This window comes from Rattus rattus, chromosome 8 (genome assembly GCF_011064425.1).
Source record: "Rattus rattus isolate New Zealand chromosome 8, Rrattus_CSIRO_v1, whole genome shotgun sequence".
Classification (NCBI taxonomy): Eukaryota; Metazoa; Chordata; class Mammalia; order Rodentia; family Muridae; genus Rattus; species Rattus rattus.
The window spans coordinates 17553500-17578373 of record NC_046161.1 but is presented as its reverse complement, the minus strand read 5'-3'; the positions used below and the strand labels follow the sequence as shown (position 1 = coordinate 17578373).

The 24874-nt window shown below is 48.6% G+C and overlaps 2 protein-coding genes across 3 annotated transcripts; both read left to right on the top strand.

Moving 5' to 3' along the window:
- Window positions 1-1074: 1074 nt before the first annotated feature.
- Ap1m2 (adaptor related protein complex 1 subunit mu 2) lies at window positions 1075-18255 on the top strand. Of its 2 annotated transcripts, none has more exons than XM_032910074.1 (12): window positions 1075-1140; window positions 3640-3796; window positions 4003-4070; window positions 7711-7841; window positions 7933-8080; window positions 8166-8292; window positions 10643-10785; window positions 10879-10950; window positions 14312-14470; window positions 15664-15789; window positions 17241-17316; window positions 17833-18255. In XM_032910074.1, the coding sequence occupies exons 1-12, from the start codon at window positions 1099-1101 to the stop codon at window positions 17853-17855; spliced, it is 1272 nt and encodes a 423-aa protein (XP_032765965.1). In that variant the 5' UTR covers window positions 1075-1098; the 3' UTR covers window positions 17856-18255. The 2 variants fall into 2 exon arrangements, with proteins under 2 accessions (XP_032765965.1, XP_032765964.1); XM_032910073.1 differs by having other exon boundaries at window positions 1076-1140; window positions 10637-10785.
- Window positions 18256-21953: 3698 nt separating this feature from the next.
- On the top strand, window positions 21954-24638 carry Cdkn2d (cyclin dependent kinase inhibitor 2D). The gene is made up of 3 exons (XM_032910075.1): window positions 21954-21989; window positions 22251-22407; window positions 23765-24638. The coding sequence occupies exons 2-3, from the start codon at window positions 22267-22269 to the stop codon at window positions 24122-24124; spliced, it is 501 nt and encodes a 166-aa protein (XP_032765966.1). The 5' UTR covers window positions 21954-21989; window positions 22251-22266; the 3' UTR covers window positions 24125-24638.
- The last annotated feature ends 236 nt before the right edge of the window (window positions 24639-24874 follow it).

The window sequence follows — 24874 nt, the reverse complement described above, 5'->3', positions numbered from 1 at the left end:
ACACTACCCTCCGCAAAACGGTATCCCAGCAACGGGAAAGTAGAGACAGAATGATCTTGAATTTAAGGGTAGCTTGGGCTTTAAAAAAAATGAATGAAATTAGAAAACAAAAAACAAAGTCAGGCCTGGTGGCTCATGACTGTAATCACAGAACTTGTAAGGTTGAGGCCGGTCTGGATCACATAATGAGCTCTTCTAGAATTAACAACACAACACAACACAAACGATAAACAAAAACAAACAAACAAAAAATTACACAGGCGCCTTTAATCCCAGCAGACACAGGCAGCCAGCCTGCCTGGTCTACGGAGTGAGTTCCAGGACAGCTACTGATACACAGGGAAACCCTGTTTTGAAAAACAAAACAAAACAAAACAAAACAAAAAACCAAACCAATCAATCAATAACAACAACGACAACAACAATAACAGAAAGTAGTAAAATGTATAGTGTGAGAAGGATTACATTACTGAACACTAGTGGTGGGCACCGGGTCAAACATAGAAAACAGGCAAAGTCCTGTTGATACTGTAGGTGTGGGTGATTGAAGAAGCTACACAGACACATGAACAGACGGATGCCCTAGTGGGTGGGTGGATGCGTGGGTGGGTGGGTGGATACGAGGGTGGCTTAATAGATGTTGATGTGAATGTGTATATGTATGTGGGAGGGGGTGAGGGATGGATAGCTGACTGGAGTGGGAGTGTGGATGGAGACTGGGTAGGCAGATAAGAGGATGAATGAATAGACATACGGTGGGCGAGGGGGGGCGGTGGGTGAGTTGAAGGATCAATGGATAAATGTCCTGGAGTTTCACCATCCACCCAGGCATTCCTGATCCCCAAAGAAACGTGGGTTAGGGCTGCAGTCGCACCTCTGTTCTGCCTTTCCTAGCTCTTAGAGCAGCCTTGGCATTTGCTGCCGACCGTGCCGCTCACCTGGCGGCCTCCCCTTTAAGACGCATTCACCTGGCGGCCTCCCCTTTAAGACGCGCTCACCTGGCGGCTCACCTGGGCGAAGGCGCTTCCGCAGGAAGAAGGAAGCAGTAGCGCTGCCGCCTCTGCAGCTCGCTCTCGCCTAGCTTCACCGGCTGCCACCATGTCGGCCTCGGCAGTCTTCATTCTGGACGTCAAGGGCAAGGTGAGGCAGAGGGCGAGGGATCGTGGTTCGTCGGGCGAGCACGAGGGCCCAGGGCACAGGACCCGGAGCTGGGGACCCGCCCTCTTCAGCCGGCATCTGTGGCAAGGGGTTTCACCTCTCTGGGCGTCATTTTTCGTGTTTGTAAAAATGAGAATAAGAAAGATAGTCACCATTTGAGCGCCCTGAACCAGTGAGCACAGCCCTTCTGCAACCCCGGAGTTCAATAAATGGGCCAAGTGTAACTCTGGAGTAGAAGGCCATCCCCCTATCCTTGCAAGTCGACTGTCGCTTCTCCTGTGGCAATGACAGCAGTAGAGATGAAAATGAAATCCCTGTAACATAATGACACAAGGTCGTGTGCCTCAGTTGTCAGCCTGCTGGCCTAGCACACAGACCTAGGTGTGATCCCAGTGCACTGCATAAACAGTCCCAATTCCAGCTCTTGGGAGGTGGAGGCCGAGGGATCAGGAAATGAAGGAAATGAATCGGGCCTGAGCTGCGTGACACTCACTGCCTCAAAACCAAAACAGGCTGAACAAGCCCAGACACTGGCTGTGTAAGCCTGGTGACCTGACCCAAACCCAAGTAAAGGGGGATGGAGACAACCTACAAAGTTGTCCTCTGACCACACCCACACAGAGACACACACAGACACAGACACACACGCACATGCACACACTCCATACACACAAAAAATAGTGCCTGTAAAAAGATCGAAGAAGGACAAGGGGGCCAGGTGTTTTACCATGCACCTGTCACTCTAGCTACTCTGGAAGCTGAGTCAGAGAGATGACCTGAGCTCAGGAGGGCAAGGCCAGCCTGGGCTACAATAGCAAGACAAAGAAATAAATAACCTTGAACAAGAACGGCCCAGGAGGGGAAGAGGTTCAGGTCCACCTCTCAGCTTTTTGTGGACATAGTTTTTAACCTCAGCTTCTTCAGTCTGGAAAATGGACCCAAAGACACCTACCTCAAGGCTGAGGCAGGCACTGAATTCCTCAGGAAAGGTTCCTCCTCCTCTTCCTCCTCAGTGGTGGAGGCGGAACCCAAGCTAAGCCAGATTTATTTATTATATATAAGTACACTGTAGCTGTCTTCAGATACACCAGAAGAGGGCATCAGATCTCCTTACAGATGGTTGTGAGCCACCATGTGGTTGCTGGGAATTGAACTCATGACCTCGGGAAGAGCAGTCGGGTGCTCTTAATCACTGAGCCATCTCTCCAGCCCACTAAATTACGTCTTAAAGATTTTATTTATTTATTTATTTATTTATTTATTTATTTATTTATTTAATGTATAATTAACTGTCTGTAGACACACCAGATCCCATTACAGATGCCTGTGAGCCACCATGTGGTTGCTGGGATTTGAACTCAGGACCTCTGTGAGAGCAGTTGGTGATCTTAACCACTGAGCCATCCCTCCAGCCCAACTAAATTACATCTTAATCCTCCTCATACTGTTTAAAAATTACACTTATTTGCTCTGCGTGTGTGAGAGTCTGTTCTGTCCTATCCCCACGTGTGTGTGGCTTGGACCTCAGGCCCCCAGGCTCGGCGGCGAGACCCTTCAACCACTGAGAAGCCCTGAGTTCTCTCGTGGTCCCTCCTGAGCGGTTTCATTTTGAAATGGTATCTGGTTGAATACCCCAGGCTGGCTTCAGATTCACTCTGTAGCTTTGCTAGGCTTTGGACCTGCTATCCTTTTGCCTCAAGCTTCCCTGCTAACTCTGACGACAGGCCCTTGGTAAGAAAGACAAGGCCCAGCATGTCCACTGATTGATGTCGGAAGGACCTCATGCGCGGTAGGATGGTCCCCTACTGCTGAGCCCATGTTCCTTATTTTTCATTTATTTATTTTTTTGTCAGAATCTCATGTAGTTTAGGTTGGCTTTGCACTTACTATGTAGCCAAGGATGGCCTGGCACTTCTGCCTCTACCTCCCAAGCCCATCCCCAGCATAACACGTACTGGCAGAATGTTGATGGGGTTCGGTATGCACCCAGGACACTTTTAGCTGTGGGTGTCAGGTACCTACATAACAGGCATGAAAACCGAGGCGTACAGAGCTAGAGTCCTAGCTAGGCCCCTCACTTAAGTCTGGGAATTACACACAGAGTGTGATATGGTGGCAAACACTGTGACCCCAGCACCCTAGAAACCGAGGCAGGAGGATTGAGAAGTTGAAGAAAGAAGTTCACAGAAAAAGTGCCTAAATTAATCAGAAAAGGAAAGACAGTCCAGGGAGGTAATTTACTCCTAGAGGGTTTGTAACGGTAGCTCTTGCCAGGATGGAAGCAGGAGGATCAAGAGTTCAAGGTCCTCCTCTGTGACATCTGTAGTCAAGGCCAGCCTATGCTACCTGAGGTATCATCCCCTCCATAAAACAAAAGAGGCCAGTGTGTGGGGCATAAAAGAAAGTTAGAAGAGAATTAGACATCCTAAGGCCCTAGGTCTGTGCGCTGGTGGTGACTTGGTCCTGTCTCTCCCCCCTTAGCCTCTGATTAGCCGAAACTACAAAGGCGATGTGCCCATGACAGAGATTGACCACTTCATGCCACTGCTTATGCAGCGGGAGGAGGAGGGTATGCTGGCCCCGCTGCTGAGCCACGGCCGAGTGCACTTCTTGTGGATCAAACACAGCAACCTCTACTGCATCCTCATTGTGGGAAGGAGCGCCAGGAACCTGATTCAGAGGGCGGTGACCTAAGAGCAGGATTTGCCCGGTTCATGTGCCTTAACTCAGGTTGTGCCTGGGGTAAGGGGTAGTAGAAATGAGGTGGGGGTGGGGGGTATAACAGGGGACATGTAACTCCACTCCCTCAAAAATGGCACATTTTCCTTAACCTTACTGCACCAGTGGTGGCCACCACACTGAAGAACGCCAACGCCTCTCTGGTGTACTCCTTTCTGTACAAGACTGTGGAGGTAGGTCCTGGCCTCTCATTGGCTAGCTGGTCTGGCCTCTCATTGGCTAGCTGGTCTGCTTGTCTGCTGGTTAAGCTCGCCCCTGTCAGACACCGGCGTCTGACTATGCCCATTAAAGCCTCCTCACCTCTCACCCACAGTTGAGCTACATACAGGGGCACAGGTCTAATCCCTTGCCTCTGTAACTGGAACGTGACAGGGTGCTATTGTAAGTAGGGGAGAAGGAAAAGAATGAAGTACCGTAGAGAAAGTGTCCCCAGTAGAACATAGTGGACAAAAAGGCTTTGAGGTGTGAACAGAGCTAAGCTGAGGGGTTCAGGCAGAGCGAGCTTCAGATGCTGAGGGAGGACGTCTTCCTCCCCAGGAGATGCAGGTGTGCATCCGTGTGCTTGGCACTGGAAGTGCTCCGGAAGTCGGAATCTTTGGGAATGTGTTGTGAAGTATTCTAGGGACAGCACCAAAGACTTGAAGAAATGTATTTGTGGTTTCAGGTATACACGAAACACTTTAATCAGTGTTTCTCAACCCAGGGGCTGCGACCCCTCTGGGGGTCGACTGGCCCTCCCACAGAGGTCACATAGCAGATGTTTGTGTTCAATTCATAACAGTAGCAAAATTACAGTTATGAAGTAGCGATGAAATAATTTTATGGTTGGGGTCACCACAACAGGAGAAACTTTATTAATGGGTTGTAGCATTAGGAAGGTTGAAAAATCACTGGGTATAGATAGATAGATAGATAGATAGATAGATAGATAGATAGATAGATATGAATGATATTTTTCTTTTCTTTTCTTTTTTTGGTGGGCAGTGTCTCACTTTGTAGTCCTGGCTGGCTTAGAACTTGGTGTAGAAACCAGGCTATCCCTGAACTCACTTCCAGGTGCTGAAATTAAGGCATGTACCACTGTGCCCAGCAGGAAGATAATTTTAAAATTTTTTTACAATTTATGTGTATGAATGTGCCTGAATGTATGTTTGTGTACCACATGCCCAAGGAGGTCAGAGGAAACCAAAAGTTTTATTTATTTTTTTCTTGTGTGTGTGTGTGTGTGTGTGTGTGTGTGTGTGTGTGTGTGTGTATAGTACCTGCAGAAGCCAGAGAAGGCATTGGATTCCTTGGGTCTGGAGTTTCTGCAGGAGATTCTGAACAGCTATGTGGATGCTGGGAACTGAACCAGGGTCCTCTGCAAGAACAGCAAGCATTTTTTTTTTTAATTCATTTATTTCATGTATATGAGTGCACTGTTGCTGTCTTCAGACACACCAGAAGAGGGCATCAGATCTCATTACAGATGGTTGTGAGCCACCATGTGGTTGCTGGGACTTGAACTCAGGACCTCTGGAAAAGCGATCAGTACTCTTAACCTCTGAGTCATCTCTCCAGCCCACAGCAAGCACTCTTAACTTTTGAGCCATCTCTCCAGACCTCAGAAAGGCTTTTAATTATTTTATATATTTTTAGAAACTTGAGACAGGATTTCAGCTCTATCTTGCCTAGAACTAATAGAGACCTGCTTGTTTCTGCCTCCCAAGTGCTGAAATTATTATTATTATTATTATTATTATTATTATTAATAATAATAAAAATGATTTATTAAAATAAAATCGGGAATAGTTTGTGGCGCTGCTTGTTGGTCATGCATGAAGACCCGAGTTCAGTCTTCAGCATCTACATAAACAGCTGCATCAGCTTGGGAAGCAGACACAGTGGATTCCCTGGAATTTGCTGGCCAGTGACCCTAGCCTAGCCAATGAGCTCCGGGAACAGTGAGAGGCCCTGTCTCAAGAAAACAAACAAGAAAGTGTTGAATGATAGAGGAAGATGGGAGTCGACCTTTGACCTCCACACACATGCACAGGACATGCGTGAGCCGGTACACACACATAAACATGTACACATGCTACACACACATACAGAGACATATATGTACACAACACGCACACACAAAGGCATACACTCACATTCACACACACGCTGTTGCTCTTCCTTGGGGACATGTAAACAATGTCTACTGCACCTGTGGTCCCAGTGACAATCTAAGTGCAATCCCAACATGGGTCACTCTGGGGACCCATGCGTTACTGATAGGTCAGAGGGTTCCAGGCAGGAAGACTGCAGGTGGTTTCATTTACTTTTATTTATTTATTTGTTTTTTAGAACCGGGTTTCTCTGTGTAGGCCTGGCTGTCCTGGGACTCAATCTGTAGACCAGGCTGGTCTCGAACTCAGGTCACCTGCCTCTGCCTCCTGAGCGCAGAGATTAAAGCTGTGGGTCACCATGGCCTGTGGTGTCTGTTTATTTTTGGCTGTCATGCAGCCCAGCTGATCTTGAACCTCCAGGATCACAGGTGTACCTGGTGTGTTTTATATTGAAGTATTTTTTGCACTTATTTAGTTACTTGAGTGAGTGTGTGTCTGTGTGTGAGGCACGGGTGTGGAGACCAGAGGACAGCTCGCCTTCCAGCACGTGAGTCCCGGGGGTCGTACTTAGATCATCAGGTTTGGCAAAAAGTTGCTTTACGTGCGGAGCCATCTGCCTGGTCTATTTCGTTTTGACTTTGCTTTTTCTATGCTGAAGAATTGCATCTGCGAACTCTGTTTTACTGTGTCCACTTGTGCCATACGCCATCTGACAGGCGGCTTGCTCTGTCCATTCTGCCACTTGCCCTGTCCACCTGTCTGATACACAAGGACTCATGATACAAGCACAGTACACACACCTTTAAAATTTACAAAATACACTTTATTAAATCTTTATTTACTTTTCTTTATATATATGGGTGTTTTGTCTGCGTGTATGTCTGTGCATGTCATGTGTGCAGTGCCCACAGAGGCCAGAACACAGAGGGCCTCCGGGACTACCATTGCAGACAGTTTTGAGCTGCCATTTTGATGCTGGGAACTGAGTATGGAATATGCATAGGCCGGGCGGCTCTTAACCACTGAGCCATCTCTCTAGCCCCACTCTTGTTCTGTTTGTTCATTTGTTTTGTTTGTTAACACAAGGTCTCTCTATTTAGTCCCGGCTATCTTGGAACTCTATGTAGACCAGGTTGACCTTGAACTCACCAAGACCCACAGGTATCTGCCTCCCCAGTACTTGAACTAAAGACATGAGCCACCATCTTTGGCCTCCATACATTTTTTTGAAGGGGGAACAAGATAGACCAGACGTCTCGTTCTAGATCTTCTCCTACAAGAAGAGGATGGAAAGTTTATGGCCAACTATGTTCCTCAGCCAGACCATCTCAAAAAACAGTCTGGAGTGTGGCTCCTCAGCAAAGCCCCTGTCTAGAATCCCGCAGTGAGGGGTTGGGGTGCGGCTCAGTGGTAGAGCCCTGATCTACTAAAGGAAGGTGATGGTTTCCTTCAGCCTCTCTACTGTACCCACACCCAGAGAAGCTGATGGACACTCTCTCTAGCTGTGTTCCAGGTGCTTCGCAGTGTAGGCTTCCACTGCCTTTTCCCTCCTCCACACTCAACATCCAGGACTTGTCCCCTTCCCTCATTAAATCGCTCTGTGAGAGAAAGGCCCAGTCTCTTTGCCATCCAGACACACAGTAGGCAGTCCATAATTGCTTATTTGTCTGGCTGAGTGTGTCCCCGGTTTACGTGGTGTCTGTCCTCCTGAGCCCAGGTCTTCTGCGAGTACTTTAAGGAACTGGAGGAGGAGAGCATCCGAGACAACTTTGTCATTGTGTACGAGCTGCTGGACGAGCTGATGGACTTCGGCTTTCCGCAGACCACGGACAGCAAGATCCTGCAGGAGTGAGTGCAGGGGAGGTGCCGGAACAGGAGGCTGGCAGTCCCTCTGAGGTGTCCCTGTGCTAGCTGCCGCCCTCTCCGCTCTTTCCAACAGGTACATCACACAGCAGGGCAACAAGCTGGAGACTGGCAAGTCTCGAGTGCCACCGACAGTCACCAATGCTGTGTCCTGGCGCTCCGAGGGCATCAAGTACAAAAAGAACGAGGTCTTCATTGACGTCATCGAGTCCGTTAACCTTCTGGTGAGTTCTGTGCCCCAGGTCCTGGGGGCAGGAGAGGGGGACTCTGTACCTGTTGACACCCCATGTTGGGAAACCCCCTTTGCAGGTGAATGCTAATGGGAGTGTCTTGCTCAGCGAGATTGTGGGCACCATCAAGCTGAAGGTGTTTCTGTCTGGGATGCCAGAGCTGCGGCTGGGCCTCAATGACCGAGTGCTCTTTGAGCTTACTGGCCGTAAGGACCGGGGGGGAGGGGAAACCTCTTCCTGGGAATAGGCTAGGTAGTAACCGGAGGCCTCCTAGACAGCAGCCAGCTCTGAGATAAGTGTCACATTCCCTAATGATTGCAGCCGAGTTCACCCAACAAATGCTTCTTTGTTAATGAGCACTGCAGACCAAGCCCACTTCTGGCCTTGACATTCTGGTCGGGGGAGACAGGTTAATAATAATATTTAAACATCTCACAGGGGCTGGCATGGTGGTCCCTGCCTGTCGCCTCAGCACTCTGGAGGCCGAGGCAGAAGGGTTAGGAGTTCAAGGTCATCTTCCCCTTAGGTTAGTAAGAGCTTTAAGAGGAGGCAAAGACAAGTGGGAATTCCCAGGGGGCCAGCCTGGCCTAATCAGCAAGTTCCAGGCCAAAGGAGAAATGCTATCTCAGGCCCAACTAAACTAACCAACCAACCAAAAACCAGGTGGGGGCAAACGCAGTGCTGCATATAGGTAATCCCATCACTTGGAAGGTAGGATTAGGAGTTCAAGGTCATCTTCAGCTGCTCAGTGAGTTGGAGGCCACTGTGGGCTATATCTGATCCTATCTGAAAAGATCACACCAAAACACAGGAAACAAAAGCAGGACATATAAGCAGAAATGAAAAGGAACAGAAGACATGACCCACTCAGTAAAGTGCGCTCACACCAACATGAAGCCCTGAGTTCAGATGTGTGTGGAACACATGAGAAGCAGACATGGGGTCCACTGTGGCTCTGCACCCCTTTAATCCCTTCACATAGGAGGCTGAGCAGGTGGATCTCTGTGAGATCGAGGCTAGCCTGGTCTGCAGAGCAAGTTCAAAGACAGCCAAAGTTACATAGTGAAACTCTGTCCCCCAAAACAAATGAAATACAAAAGCTAATCATGGCCGTGTTTATCTAACTGTTGCAGTGGGGGAGTAAGATGGGGGAGCCCCCCAGAATGTTCTGTCTAGCCAGCCTAGCCAGCTGAGCTCTGATTGAATGAGACACTGTGCATCAAAGCCAGAGGGCAAGAGAGAAGGATCATGGGGAAAATCACTTGGCTCGAAAACACAGAGTGAGGTCCCTAACCATGGCCGGTGTGGGCTGAGACCCCAGCACTTCCTTCATAATGCTGTCTGCTTGTTTATTTACTTACTATGTGCATGCATTTCCCCTATATGTGTGTACTTGCACCATGTATGCGTACTGCCCACAGAAGCCAGAAGAAGGTGTCCGATCCCGTGGGTCGGAGTCACAGATAGTTGCCAGCCCCCACATAGTTGCTGGGAACTGAACCTAGGTCCTCTAGAAGAGTAGCCAGTGCCCTTAACCACTGAGCCATCTTTTCATGAAGTCTCGGCAGTCCTATGCTTAGTGGAGGCAGAGACGGGAAACGTCCAGAAGCTCCTAGGTAAGCTAGATTGGAGGTCACAGCAGGTCAGAAAGCGAGATCTGGTGCCTTGGCACGGTGGGAGGGAAGAAGCAGATCAGACATACCACAGCAATGTGTTCAAAATAGAAGAGCATGTCTCAGCGGCTTAAAGCACTGGCCAGCAAGCCTGACCATCTAAGTTCAATCCCTAGGACTCATGGCAGAGAGAGCTGATGTCTACACTGTCCTCTGACCAAACACATTGTGGCAAGCATGCTCCACCTGCCACGTAAATAAATTAATGCATAATTTAGAGACGTTAGGCACTGATTAACCTGGAGTTTACACATGTACACATGAACGCATACATTGCACACATGCACACAGGTGTACTCACAGTGTACACGTGCACACAAAGGGGAAACTAGGGTCTGGAAAGGCAGCACTGTGGCTCAGGGCATTTCTTGGTTCTGCCAAGGACCTGAGTTCGGTTCCCAGCACCTACAGCAAGTGGCTCACCGCCATTTACAACCTCCAAGAGATCGGACAACACCTTCTGGCCTCTGTGGGCACCAGCACCAGCGTGCATATAAAATCACCCAAACATGCAAACCTTATCATTTAAGATACTAAAATTTGTGCTGAGTGTAGTGGCTCCCAGAGACAAATAGGCCTCTGAGCTGGAAACCAGCCTGGTCTACGCATAGAATTCTAGGACAGCCAAGGTTAGGTTAGAGACAGTTTCAGAAAACAGGCAAACAAAAACCCTACTAAGAGGGTTAGAAAAAGAAACTCCAAATGCAATGAACATAGAGAACAGAAGCTCAGGGTCGGGTGCAGACTCTGGGCTGTGTGTCATGTCCTGCTCAGCCCAGACCCTAGGCTGCTTTTTCTGAAAACCCAGAGAAGGTAGAGATGGTGGGGCAGGGTCCCCTCCTCAGCTCCAGGGTCACCCTTCTTGTTCCACACCGAGTTTCAGGCAGCAAGAACAAGTCTGTGGAGCTGGAAGATGTGAAATTCCACCAGTGCGTGAGGCTTTCACGCTTCGACAACGACCGCACCATCTCCTTCATACCCCCGGATGGGGACTTCGAACTCATGTCCTACCGTCTCAGCACCCAGGTGAGCCACGACCCAGCTCAGCACAGGAGAAGCTGGCAGTGGACCAAGGGTGGATGTCAGAATCTGTAAGAACTGCTTTCTCTGCTGTTGCAGGTCAAACCTCTGATCTGGATCGAGTCAGTCATTGAGAAATTCTCCCACAGCCGAGTGGAGATCATGGTGAAGGTAAGCCCGGGGGGAGGCTTTGTCAGTGCAGGCTCCATGGCATTTCTGACTGGGTATTTAGGATTTGTGTTTGTTTTTATCTGCTCTTTTCCTTAATTGTGTGTGTGTGTGTGTGTGTGTGTGTGTGTGTGTGTGTGTGTGTGTACACGCACGCAAGCGCACACATGCTCGAGGTTTGCTTACATATACGTTGATATGCAAGACTTGCCTGGATTAAAGGCCAGAAGATGGGATTGGATCCCCTGGGCCTGGGAGTGGAATTATGGGTGGTTCTGAGATGCCATTCAGGTGCTGAGAATCAAACTAGAATCCTCTGGAAAAGCAGCCGTCTTCCTCTTCCTCTTCCTCCTCTTCCTCTTCCTCCTCTTCCTCTTCCTCTTCCTTTTCTTCTTCTCCTTCTCCTTCTCCTCCTTCTCCTTCTCCTTCTCCTTCTTCTTCTTTTTTAAAAAAAATTATATATTTTATGTATGTGAGTACACTGTAGCTGTCTTCAGACACACCAGAAAAGGACATTGGATCCTATTACAGATGGTTGTGAGCCACCATGTGGTTGCTGGGAATTGAACTCAGGACCTCTGGAAGAGCAGTCAGTGCTCTTAACCACTGAGCCATCTCTCCAGTCAGTCTTTTGTTTTGTTTTGTTTTTTAAAAGCAAGATCTCACTATGTAATCCTGGCTGAACTCTGTAGACCAGGAAAACCTCAAATTCAGAGATCAGCCTGCCTCTGCCTCCTAAGAGATGGGTCTAAAAATGAATCTGTATTCTCAGCCCTTATTTATGTGTTTAAGGTTTTAAAATTGTATTTATTTTTTATTTCATGTGCACTTATGTTTTGCCTGCATGAATGTCTATGTGAGGGCATCGGATCCCTGGAACTGGAGTTATGAACAGTTGTGAGCTGCCATGTGGTGCTGGGAATTGAACCTGGATCCTCTGGAAGGGAAGCCAGTGTTCTTAGGTGCTGAGCCATTTCTCCAGCTCCTTAAGATGTATTTCTATTTTTTTTTTTTCTTTTTTTTTTGGAGCTGGGGACCGAACCCAGGGCCTTGCGCTTCCTAGGCAAGTGCTCTACCACTGAGCTAAATCCCCAACCCCTCTATTTTATGTACATAGATGTTTATCTGTGTTTATGTATGTGCATCCTGTGTGCCTTGGAGACCAGAAAAGAGAGTACTGTCCCATGGAACTGAGTTACAGATTATTGTGAACTGAGCTGAGGGTACGAGGCACCAACACTGAGTCCCCTGAAGTGGTAACAAGTTCTCTTAACCAATGAGCCATCTTTCCAGTTTTTTGCCTTTTTTTTCAAAAAAGGATTCCTTTGTGTGGTCCTGGCTGTCCTGTCCTGGAGCTCACTTTGTAGACCAGGCTGACTTTGAATTTACAGAGATCCTCCTGCCTCAGCCTTTCTAGTGCTGGGTGGGATTAAAGGCGTGGGCCACTAGTGCTTTTATCATGCCTGATTTTTTTTTTTTTGGTTCTTTTTTTTTGGAGCTGGGGACCGAACCCAGGGCCTTGTGCTTCCTAGGCAAGCGCTCTACCACTGAGCTAAATCCCCAACCCCCATGCCTGATCTTGTTATACAGCCCTGGCTGGCTCTGAACTTGGAGACATCCTCTGAACATGTTTGCACCACAATACCTGGCTTTGAAAAGGTTTTATTGGCCGATTGACATTTTCTTTTTTTTTTTTTTTTTTTTTTTTTCTATTTTTCAGAGCTGGGGACCGAGATTGACATTTTCTTAGTTTACATGTTTATTTACTATTAATTCATGTATATGCGTGTGGAGGTCAGGGTATAATTTGAGGGAGTCAGTTCTCTACTTCTACTATGTGGTGTCCAGGGGTCCAGGTCCTCAGGCTCGGTGGCAAGTGCCTCCCCCCACCCCAACCATCTCACCAATCCTTTATTTGCATATATTATCATATATTACAATGAGTTTCATTATGACATTTCATAATTTACATGCTGTAGCATATTCTCACCCTCTTGTTCCTTCTCAGTCTGCTGACCTCTCCCTTCCCAGCCAGCCCCTCTTTACTTTAATGTCTTTTTCTTCTTTGTGACCCAGTTAGTTTCTTGGGGTTAGGGGGCCCAGAATGACCTGGAACTCCTGATCTTCCTGCTTTCCCCATGTTGACATTACAGTGGGGCGTCACACCCGGATCCTTATGTGTCTGTTTATCTAGTTATTTGTAAAATTTTGCGGGATTGTTTGTTTTCTGTTGTTTTGTTTTATTTTTGTTTTTTCCATGTGGCTCTGGCCCTCCTGGAACTCTCTGTAGAGCAAGCTGGCCTCAAACTCACAGATTCACCTGCTTCTGCCTCCCAAGTGTTGGTATTAAAGACATACACCACCACCATCCAGCTATTTATTTATTTTAGACAGGGTCTCACTATGAAATCTGGCTATCCTGGAACTTAGTATTTAGACCAGGCTGGCCTTGAAAACTCATGGGATAGGCCTGCCTCTGCCTCTGCTGCCCAAGTGCTGGGGCTGAAGGCATGTGCCACTGTACCAGGCTCCTGCTTACTTATATTACGTTGTAATTTAAGTTAATGGGGGGCGGTGTGTCAAGGGTTTTTCTGTGTAGCCCTGGCTGTCCTGAAACTTACTATGTAGACCAGGCTGGCCTCAAACTTAGATCTTCCTGCCTGTACCCCCCCCCCCCATGCGCTGGAACTAAGGTGTGTGCGACCACACTGGCCCTGTTTTATTTTTGTTTATTTTGTGTATGTGTGTGGGGAGGCGCATGGCATGGAGGTAAGAGGACAACTTACAGGAGTTGCTTCTCTCTACAGTGTGGGTCCTCAAACTCAGCAGCACTTTGATCCACTGAGCCATCTCACCAGGCCCTTTTATTTTTTTTAATTTTTTATTTATTTGTTATACATAAATACACTGTAGTTGTCTTCAGATCCCATTACAGATGGTTATGAGGCACCACGTGGTTGCTGGGATTTGAACTCAGGACCTCTGGAAGAGCAGTCAGTGTTTTTTTTTTTTTTTTCTTTTTTCTTTTTCTTTTTTTCAGAACTGGGGACCGAACCCAGGGCATTGTGCTTGCTAGGCAAGCGCTCTACCACTGAGCTAAATCCCCAACCCCACTGAGCTAAATCCCCAACCCTCTGCCACCAGGCTTGATTCCCATCATTTTTTTTTTTTTTTTAATTTTTGTATTTTCAAAAAGGATCCCACTTAGTTGTCTAGGTGTCCTTGAACGCAGTCTCTCTAGTTCAGGTTGGCCTTGAACTTGAGATCCTCCTACTTCGACCTCCAGAGTAGCTGGGATCACAAACATTCACCTCTATGTCTTGCTCAGAGTGAATTCTTTTTGCCTCCTGCTCTCTCCTGGCAGGCCAAGGGTCAGTTTAAGAAGCAGTCGGTGGCCAACGGCGTGGAAATCTCTGTGCCTGTACCTAGCGATGCAGATTCTCCACGCTTCAAGACCAGTGTGGGCAGTGCCAAGTATGTGCCTGAGAAGAATGTCGTCATTTGGAGCATCAAGTCTTTCCCTGTGAGTACTGGGAGAGATGGGGCCCGGGGCAGGAGGGATTTCGGTGGTGCTGGTGGGGCTTGCCTAGGCCACATGACAGAAGGAGAAGAATGTCCCAAGTACCTCATCTTAGATGAGGATGCGTGAGGATTACACGGATGCACATGGCTGTCCTTGAGGGCCGAGGAAGGGGAAACCCAAGCTATCTGGCTCCAGATTGGTACACTGGATGTGGTGGCCCGTGTCTGTCTTTCTCCCATTTGGGAGGTGGAGGCAGGAGGATAAAGAATTCAGACTTACCCTTACCTTGATGACTACTTCTAATCTCACCTAGCTGCATAAGACCCTGCTTGAAAAATCCAAACCTGGGCTGGAGAGATGGCTCAGAGGTTAAGAGTACTGTCTGCTCTTCCAGAGGTCCTGAGTTCAATTCCCAGCAACCACATGGTGGCTCACAACCATCCCTATTGAGATCCGATGCCCTCTTCTGGCCTGCAGGCATACATGCAGGCAGAAAGCTGTATGTTGTACACATAATAAATAAATATTTAAAAAAAGAAAAATCCAAACCAAACCAGTCAAAGGTGGGGAAACTGAGGCCTTGTGAAACAGCACCTCCCCTCCCCCACAAGTCCTTCAGGGATATGTATGGCCTTGGTGCCTAGTTTCTCTTTCATAAACTCAGCTCATCTGTAAAATGGGTTGGATGACAGTTGACCATCCAACTGTTGGTTTTTAGATAGGGTGTCACTATGCAGTCATGGCTGGACTGGAACTTGCTATATAGACTGGGCTGGTCTTGAACTCATAGAAATCTACTTGCCTCAGCCTCCCAAGTACTGGGATTAAAGGTGTGTGTGTGTTTGTGCGTGTGTGTGTGTGCGTGTGTGTGTGTGTCACAAATATGACCCACATTCTTGGAACACTAGTGGCTTTATTTTATAGTTACTGTGTGTGTGTGTGTGTGTGTGTGTGTGTGTGTGTGTGTGTCTGTCTGTCTGTCTGTCTGTCTGTCTGTCTGTCTGTCTCCTCCAGACTGAGGAACAAGAGTTAGCACCCTTCCCTTGCTTGTACTAGCACAGACTTTTCCTATGGGTCTCAGCCAGCACTCTTGAGTTTGGAGTCTGTGCAATGGACAGGTACACTGCTGTGAGGATCGTCTGAGAGACAGAGGGGAATGACTCAGAGAGTCTGATGCCTCTGTGTGTCCACAGGGGGGCAAGGAGTACTTGATGCGTGCCCACTTTGGCCTCCCCAGTGTGGAAACTGAGGAGGTAGAGGGCCGGCCACCCATCGGCGTCAAGTTTGAGATTCCATACTTTACTGTTTCCGGCATCCAGGTGAGGAACAAGGGTGGGGAGGTGCCCTCCTTTCCTTCCTTCTGGCTTTAGTCACCTCCCAAGTCACGTCTCATTTATTCATTTCAGCTTTTATTTATTTTGTGTATCAGTGTTTTGCATACGTCTGTGTACCACGTGTTACCTGTAAAGGTCAGGAGATGGTGTCGGATCTCCTAGAACTGAAGTTCCAGGTTTCCATCTGCTGTATGGTTGCTGGCACTTTAATCCAGGTCCTCTGGAAGAGCAGCCAGAGCTCTTAACCGCTGAGCCATCTCTCCAGCCCTGTGTTAGGGTTTCTAAGGATTGCCGTGACAAAACACCATAACCAAAAAGCAAGTTGGGAGGAAAGGATTTATTTGGCTCATACATCATTGGAGGAAGTCAGGCCAGGAACCTGGAGGCAGGAGCTGATGCAGAGGCCATGGAGAGGTGCTGCTTACTGCTTGCGTTTCATGGCTTGCGCAGGCTGCTTTCTTATAGAACCCAGGACCAGCAGCCCGCAGATGGCACCACCCACCACGGGCTGGGCCCTCCTTCATTGATCACTAATTGAGAAGATGCCTTACAGCTGGATCTCATGGAGGCCTTTCCTCAACTGAGACTCCTCCCTCTCCCATGACTCTAGCTTGTGTCAAGTTGACACACAAAATCAACCAGTCCAATCCCCCTTTTTAGTTTTTGTTGTTTTTGAGACAGGATCTCACTGTAGCCAGGCTAACCAGGAACTTGCTGTGTAGACCAGACGGCATTGTGCCATAGAGACCTGTGCTGAGATCTGAGGTGTGCACCACTGCATCAGGCATTTTTTTTTTTTTTTTTAATCCAAGCTAGCCAAGGACTCACTCTGAAGTCCAGGCTGGACTCAACTCAATATCCAATCTTGAAGCTATGACATCCTTTTGTCTAGATTTCCAAGCAGTGGTATGAAGTCATGTGTCCCCATGCTCAGTTCTCTATTTCTTCTTTGTCATTGGCCTGGGAATGCTGCCTCTTCTGTTCTCAGGCTGGGGCTTTGCCCTCTCCCCCCTCACATCTACGTGTGCATCCCTCCCCTGCCACTGCCCCTGCTTTCCCTGCTCTCAGAGAGAATATCCTTTGTTTTCTTGACCTTCTCCCCAACCGTCTTCTGTATTCTCCAGTCTGCCCCTTCCCCTGCGGGCCTAGATCACTTCTTCACCCATATCGAGCCCAGACTCCCAGTTAGCATCATCCTAAAGCATGCCCTATATATTTTCTTGACATAAGCCACTACTTTTCCTTCTGATTCTATTCACCTCACCCTCCCAATACCTTCCCTCACAAATACTGGGGATTGAACCCAGGGACTGACACATGCTAGGCAGGGGCTCTACCTCTGAGTCTACCCCAAGTACTCACAGGGGACTCTAGAAGGGAACTTCCTGCTGAGACACATCCCTCTTCCTTGGCTGATCCTCTTTATAATCTTCCAGGTCCGTTACATGAAGATCATCGAGAAAAGCGGGTACCAGGCCCTGCCCTGGGTCCGCTACATCACCCAGAGTGGTGGTAAGGTGTTGGGGCTCTCTGGGACAGTGGGGGTGAGGAGGTAGGGGGCGTAGGGACTTTTATGCACTGTTGGGGCCGTTCTAAATTGTAGCATGGCTAGCACCAAACCTGTCCTTACCATGCTTCCCCATATTTAAAATGGGGTGGTCGGCCCACTGCAGCAAAATGTTATACTTAGCACCTTCAGATGCTGCCTGGGTGCGGGCATGCTTACCAGGTGGAGGAGTCCGTGTGGCACCCATCCTGATCTAAGCAAAACTTTGTGTATGTGAGAGTAAGGCTAGAAACCAGGGCTTTACGCATGGTTAAGTAGGAGCTCTAACATCCAGCCACATCTGGAATTCTAGGCAGTGGTTCTACTTTTGAGCCATGTCCCAAGCCTACAAGCCCTAGTAAGCATTGTGAAGTATTTCCAGGGGTGATTCTGTGTCGGGACCCAGGATAGATTTTTGTGGGTGTTGGAACTCTCTCCTCCTTTCTCCTCTCAGATGGTCCCTGCTCTTTTATTCCCTGCAGATTATCAACTTCGGACCAGCTAGAAGGGAGAAGCGAGGCTTCCATCGCCCCAGATACCAGCCGCAGACTTTAAAGAGCTGTGTGTGTGTGTGTGTGTGTGTGTGTGTGTGTGTGTGTGTGTCTGCACATTCAGGGTTAGGCACTGACTTAACACATCCTGGCTGCCTGCACCTAACCCCCTTCACCTCTCTCAACTGTCTGGGGTGGTTTCTCTGTGTCCCTCGCCCTTGGAGCTGTCCCACGCTGATTTTATATGAAGAAATATAAGAGGGTCTGAACCGCGCTACCCCCTCCCCCACGAGTGCCTTCTTGCAGTGAACTGCCGGGCAGATCGAGGGCCCACCTTTTATAGCTGCTGAGCCGAGGCCGCTGGCCCTCCACCTGGGTTTTAGGGTGTCATTAAAATGAGTCTAACAACTGTGACTGTGCTTCTTCACTAGGGACTGGGAATGACCGGAAGGGCTCGTGTGGGAGCGTCCGCTGGTTGCTTGTCAATCTTTTCTGTTCAGGTTCCTCCACAGCCCTCCCTTGTTCCCTGTCACTGTCTGATCCTCTCTGCAGCCGTGGCAGTTGCTGTAAAATCTATCCGTCCATCGTTGCCCTGCTTAATCCTGGTGGCCATAAAAAGTTACTGCAGTTCCAGGTCTGTCTACCCCACTGCACCAGCCCTGCCTACCTTCCTGCCCTCCCAGGCTCCCGTTCTGTTCTGTACTCCATACTTTCGAGCCTCAGGCCTTTGTACATGCAGCCACTGCCTATTTTATAGTGTCTTTCTTTCGTTCTGATTTTTATTTCTTAAGATAGGGCCTGGCTGTCCTTTAACTTTCAGCCTTCCTCTGGCCTCTGCCTTCCACACGTAGGTGGGTGGCAGGCATGAGGCCCATGACCAGCTGTGCTCTCCAGTTTTGCTTTTAGTTTTGAGACAAGGTCTCTTGTAACCCAGGCTGGTTTCAGGCTTCACCAGTAGCAATGAAGCCTCTGCTTCTAAGAGCTGGGATTACTGACATGCACAACATCTCCAACTTTGTCTGGCTTCAGGAAACTATTTTAAATATATTCCCCTGTGTGTGTGTGTGTGTGTGTGTGTGTGTGTGTGTGTGTGTGTACCTATATGTGGGTGTGCAGAGGTCTGTGTTGGCGTCCACAGAGGCCAGAGGCTTCAGATTCTCCTGGAGCTGCAGTCACAGGCAGCTGTATGCTGCCTGGTGTGGGTGCTAGGATCCAAGCTTGAGCCCTATGGAAGAGCAATACGTCTTTTAATGAATAAGACTTGTCTTCTGTAATGTTTTAGTTTTACTTTTTTTTAAAAAGACACAGATCCTTACTGTGTAGTCCTGGCTGTCCTGGAACTTACAATGTAGACCAGACTGGCCTTGAACTCAGAGATCCACCTGCCTCTGCCTCTGAATGCTGGGATTAAAGATGTCTACCACCACACTTGGGATTATGTTTGAGAGTTTTGAAAACTGGCCATTTAGCCCAGGCTGGCCTACAACTTCATCCTCCTGCCTCAGATTCCTGAGTGTCAAGATTACAGGGTTTAATGGCCCTCTTTGTCACCTCCACATCATTAACTACTCTGAAAAAATTCACTGACATCTCCTGGTCTGACTGTGGGTGTCTGATGGGCTCAGTGTAGAGCCACCTCGGGAGCTGCGTGTGTGGGCTGAAAGAACAAGGCCATTTCAGGACCTCAGTGAAACTCACCTCCCAGAACCACATGACACACCTGGTCAGGCCGACTCTGTTCAACAAGAACTGCTTAACCTGAGAAAGACCATGATTCTTTTCTCAGCAACTAAAATTACTAGCTTTAGTCTATTTTTGGAGGAAGGGATCATTTTTGTTTTCTGTTTGTTTTCTAGTCAGAAAGTCTCTGTGTTAGCAATGACTATCCTAGTAAGAGCACCAGTGGAAGGGGAAGCCCTGGGTCCTGCTAAGACTGAACCCCCAGTGAACTAGACTGTTGGGGAGAGGGAAGCAAGGGGGGGAGGGTGGGGAGGGGAACACCCATAAGGAAGGGGAGGGGGGAGGGGGATGTTTGCCCGGAAACCGGGAAAGGGAATAACACTCGAAATGTATATAAGAAATACACAAGTTAATAATAATAAAAAAAAAAAAAAAAAAGAAAGTCTCTGTGTAGCCCTGACCATGCTGGAACTCACTCTGTAGATCAGGCTTGCATTCAACTCAAAGATTTGTCTGCCTCTGCCTCCTTACTTCTGGGGTTAAAGCATGCACCAACCCCCTCCTCCCCACCCCAGGGAGCTTTAGCCTATGTTTGTGTGTGGTATTTACTGTCCAAGAAAGGTGGACCTGGTGGCACAGACCTGTAATCCCAGCACTCAGATAAAGGCAGCATGATCGGGAGTTTGAGATTAGTCTGGATTTAGTGAATTCGATACCAGCCTAGGCCATAAAAGACCTTGTCTCAATAAAAAAAAGTTATAGATCAGTTAGGAGAGTGATTTCATCAAGTCCATGATGCCCTGGGTTCCATGTCCAGCGCTACATGGACTGTGGCTATAGTAGCACTTGGGAGTGGCATTCAAGAGGCTCAGGTGTCACGCTTGGCTACATGCAGATTTGGAGGCCAGCCTGGGCTACATGAAACCTTAAAAAAAAAAAAAAAGACTTTAAAAGAAAATTACCAGGCTGGAGAGATGATGTGGTTCAACAGTTAAGAGCACTGGCTGCTTGCTCTTCCAAAGGACCTGGGTTTAATTCCCAGCACTAACATGGCAGCTCACAACTATCTGAGGTACTGGTTTTAGATATGACACCCTGACACAGACATGCATGCAGGCAAAATACCAATGCACATACAAGATAAAAAGGAAAAAAGAAAACTGCCGGTACACACCTTTGATCCCATGGCTTTGGGAGGCAAAGGCAGGCAGATGAACAGCCTGGCCAACATAGTGAGTTCCAGGACAGTCAGAGCTACATAGTAAGACCCTATCTTGAAAAAACTTAGATGGCTCGAGAGATGGCTCAGAGGTTAATAGCAGTGACTACTCTTCCAGAGATCCTGAGTTCAATTCCCTACAACCACATGGTGGCTCACAACCATCTGTAATGGGATCTGATGCCCCTTTTTGGTGTGTGTGAAGACACAGATAGTGTCTTATATATATATGAGTATATATAATAAATCTTTAAAAAAACTTAGAGAAAAAAATTAAAAGAGAATTATTAGAATATGTGGGTGTTTGTCTATATACGAACCATGTTGGTATAGGTCAGAAGAGGTTGTTGGATCCCTAGAGCTGGAGTTACTGATGGCTAAGGTGTCGCGTGATATGGGTGCTGAAACTGAATCCTTGGTCCTCTACAAGAGCAGCCACTGATCCGTCTTTCAGGTTGTTAAGATTCTTTCTCAAAAAAATAAAAATAAAATAAAATAAATAGAAGAGACCAGCTTGGTAGCCCATTCCTTTAATTCCAGCACGAATAGCAGAGACAGGTGAATAGTCCAGACAGATTTACACGGTGAGTTCCAATCAAGGCTACACAGAGAGAACCTGTCACAGAAACATAAAATAAACAAACAAAAATGTTAGAAGGCGCGCACTTTACCGCCCAGAAGCCATTCCTTCAACACAGCAGTCGAATGAATGAACTAAGCTCCGGGTCGCACAGTAAGAGCTTTTTAGGACTTCCGTGGTACATGAATGAATAGAATGTTCCAGTAGTAGTTTCCAGTCCTGCCTCCTTCCCTCCCTCCCTCCCGGAGGCGCTAAAGATCCAGGATCGGCCTGCGCCAGCCTGTCTCCAAACTCTCTGCTGGAGTCAGTTAAACCTCCCTCTCTTTCCCGCCTGCCCGCCTGTTGGTTTTGAAAAACCAAAAACCCAGCTGTGGCGGGCAGCTCCACCGGTTGCCGCTCACTGACCAATCAGGAGCCGCACCACCCCTACGGGTAAGACAAACCTCCCCGGCAACGCATGCTGATTGGCTGATATTCCCAGTAGGCGGAACTTCTGGAGGTCGGGCGCTGGGCAAAGCGGCTCGCGCTACTCTGTTGCGAGTTTGTAAGAAAACAAGGGCGCTCTGGGCGGGGCCTGGGGCGGGCTTGCCTCGCCCACTAGCGGCTGACTCTAGCAGCCTGTGTAGCGCCGGCTCAGAAGCAGACCCCGCCCGCGCGAGGAGAGGGAGGGTGAGTCTGGGGAGACCCGGCCCAAGGGGCGGGCGCCGAAGGGCTGGGCGGGGTTCCCTGAAGCCTCTCTGGGTGACAGGGGGAGGAGTTGCCTGCGAGAGCGAGGGTCGTACAGGCAGAAGGCGCCGGGTCTGCGGCCGGGGAATAACCATAGAGTTGGCCTTGGTGGCACCGCAACCCCTGGGAACCGAAATCTGATCCAGCCCTTGCTGGTCCCCAGCCCTGACCTGAACTGGGCTTGGGGCTGGGTGGGTTTCACAGACCACCGGTAGCCACTATGCTTCTGGAAGAAGTCAGCGTCGGCGACCGGTTGAGTGGCGCAGCGGCCCGTGGCGACGTGCAAGAGGTGCGCCGCCTTCTGCACCGGGAGCTGGTGCATCCTGACGCCCTGAACCGCTTTGGCAAGACGGCCTTGCAGGTGAGGCCTGGCTGGCACCCGGCTTCCACACCCCATCCCTGCAAGTCTCCTGGCCCGGGTTGGTGATCCCCTAAGGTCTAATCCTTGCTTGCACCAATGTTGGGTGGGTGGTGAGGGCGGGATGGGGGAGGGGATGGTGTTTCAGCTCTAAAGAATTCCTTGTCAATAGCCTAGAAGATTCCGTTTCTCTGCAGACCTTTATTCCGTGGGTGAGTTGGGGTTCAGCTTCTTTTCGTGCCCGTCCTTGAGGACAGCTCATATTTCTCGAGGCTTCTTAAAAGACATTCGATCTCTGGAAGGTGGCATGCATGTCTTCTTCAGGGGAGATAGCCATTTTTTGGTTTTTTTTTTTTGAGTTGTCCTCTTGAAGGGTCTTTGGTTATTTCGGGGAGACTTCATTTCAGCAGGTGATATGGTTTTGGTTTTTTCCTTTTTGTATTTTCTGCGTGCCTCGTGACAAAAAATGATTCCTTATTGCTTGAAGGTGCCATAATTCGGATGGCATTTATAGGGGAGTCCTACCTTTTCATGGGTACTCACATTCTGAGGATCATGCCTATGACTTAGGAAGTCATTCCACGACAACGGGGATTCAAATTGGCTAGAGCATCTATTTTCTCAAAAATTCTATGTAGTTCCCAGAATATGGGGTTGTAGTGGGAGGGGCTTATAGTCTTAATAATCACCCATATGGGAGTGCTGGGTCCCTGAAAGAGGCTTTGGACCTTTCCCGGTTCCCTCTCCCGTTCATTCTCTTTGCTTCTTCATTTTTCTTTTTCCTTTCCTTTCCTTTCCTTTTCTTTTCTTATCTTTCTTTTTTTTTTTTTTCCTGAGACAAAGTCTCACTCTGCATTTCAGACTGGCTTTGAACTTGTATCCTCCTGCCTGGTCCTCCAAGGTTCTGGGATTACGAGAATGTGTCACTACACCTGGCCCTTTAAAGATTTCATGAGAGTCACTTTTATAGTTAGGGATTTTTGTGTTCTTAAGAGCACTTTGAGCTGCACAGAGGTGGCACAGGCCTTCTTTAATCCCAGCACTCGGGAGGCAGATGCAGGTGGATCTCTGTGAGTTTGAGGCCAACCTGGTCTAGAGAGAGTTTCCAGGACAGCCAGAAGGAAACCCTGTTTCTGGTGGGAGTGGGGGTGGGGCTTTGGAGGTGGATGGGGGTCCTTATTTTCAAAGAACCTATTCTCTGGGGTCCCAGTCTGATCCCTTGGGGCTTGACTTTCCTGGAGTGTCCCTGTTCACCAAAGGATCCCTTCTCTGGCACTCTGGATTTCTGGTAGACCTCTTTATTCTACCTGACCCTTCTCCAGTGGGAACCACCTGACTTTCTGTCCCTCATTCCCCATAGGTCATGATGTTTGGAAGTCCAGCAGTTGCTCTGGAACTCCTGAAGCAAGGCGCCAGCCCGAACGTCCAAGATGCCTCTGGTACCAGTCCAGTGCATGATGCCGCGCGCACTGGGTTCCTGGACACCCTGAAGGTTCTGGTGGAGCATGGTGCTGATGTCAACACCCTGGACAGCACCGGGTCTCTCCCCATCCACCTGGCCATCCGAGAGGGCCATAGCTCTGTGGTCAGCTTCCTAGCTCCTGAATCTGATCTCCATCACAAGGACGCCTCAGGCCTCACTCCCCTGGAGTTGGCTCGGCAGAGAGGGGCTCAGAACCTCATGGACATTCTGCAGGGGCACATGATGATCCCAATGTGACCCGGGCCAGTCTCCCACCTTCTGGGTTACTTGTCAACAAAGGAGGAAAGAAACTTTCTCTTTTCACTCCTGTCCATTGAAGAAGGGAGTGGGAGGAGCAGTTTGTGGTTTGTTGGTGTTGATTTCTTGAGTGTGTGTGTTTGGGGGTTGTTTCTCATTTGTTTTTCTCACCCCTTTTTGGTGTGTTGGACAAAGAAGGGGCTCCTACAGGCACCAGCCACCTAAACGGTTCAGTTTCCTCTGTACTGGGGCTGCACAGAAGACCTCAGGGCAGGGGCTTAAAGCTCTAGCCTCAAGTATGGTCATCACCTCCTGGGCTCCTGGGAGCTGGTGACCTTGGTGCTCAGAGAGCCCTGAAGTGTGAGCCATCTACTTTGGTCATGGGAGGGGGAGGGGAAACATTTCAAATCAGTTAAAAGGATAACATGAGTTCTTTTTTTTTTTTTTTTTTTCATGGAAGGTTTCCAGTCTTGTTGTACAGTTTGAAATATATATATTTATTGCTTTATGGAAAGAAATTGTTTTGTGTGATCATTTTATGTTTTGGCTCATTAAACTAAGACGGCGAGGATGACTTCAGATTTAGGAGTCTGGGATGGGGTATTCGGAGGGTAGGATGAGACTAGGGATGGTGTGGGGTGATGGGGCAACACGGTCATTCCCAGGGCGTTAGGGTAACTGAGTTGGGTGGGGCAGCGGTCGGGTGCTGTCGGAACGGAAGAGAGACAGGAAACCGCGAGTGGAGAAAGG

Bases quoted from the DNA above. Each gene is read 5' to 3' on its own strand.
- Ap1m2 (XM_032910073.1), top strand. From the start codon at position 1,099: ATGTCGGCCTCGGCAGTCTTCATTCTGGACGTCAAGGGCAAG. The intron at 8,081-8,165 runs GTGAGTTCTGTG...CCCCCTTTGCAG, and splicing joins TCGAGTCCGTTAACCTTCTG to GTGAATGCTAATGGGAGTGT. The intron at 17,317-17,832 runs GTAAGGTGTTGG...TATTCCCTGCAG, and splicing joins CTACATCACCCAGAGTGGTG to ATTATCAACTTCGGACCAGC.
- Cdkn2d (XM_032910075.1), top strand. From the start codon at position 22,267: ATGCTTCTGGAAGAAGTCAGCGTCGGCGACCGGTTGAGTGGCGCAGCG. The intron at 22,408-23,764 runs GTGAGGCCTGGC...CATTCCCCATAG, and splicing joins TTGGCAAGACGGCCTTGCAG to GTCATGATGTTTGGAAGTCC.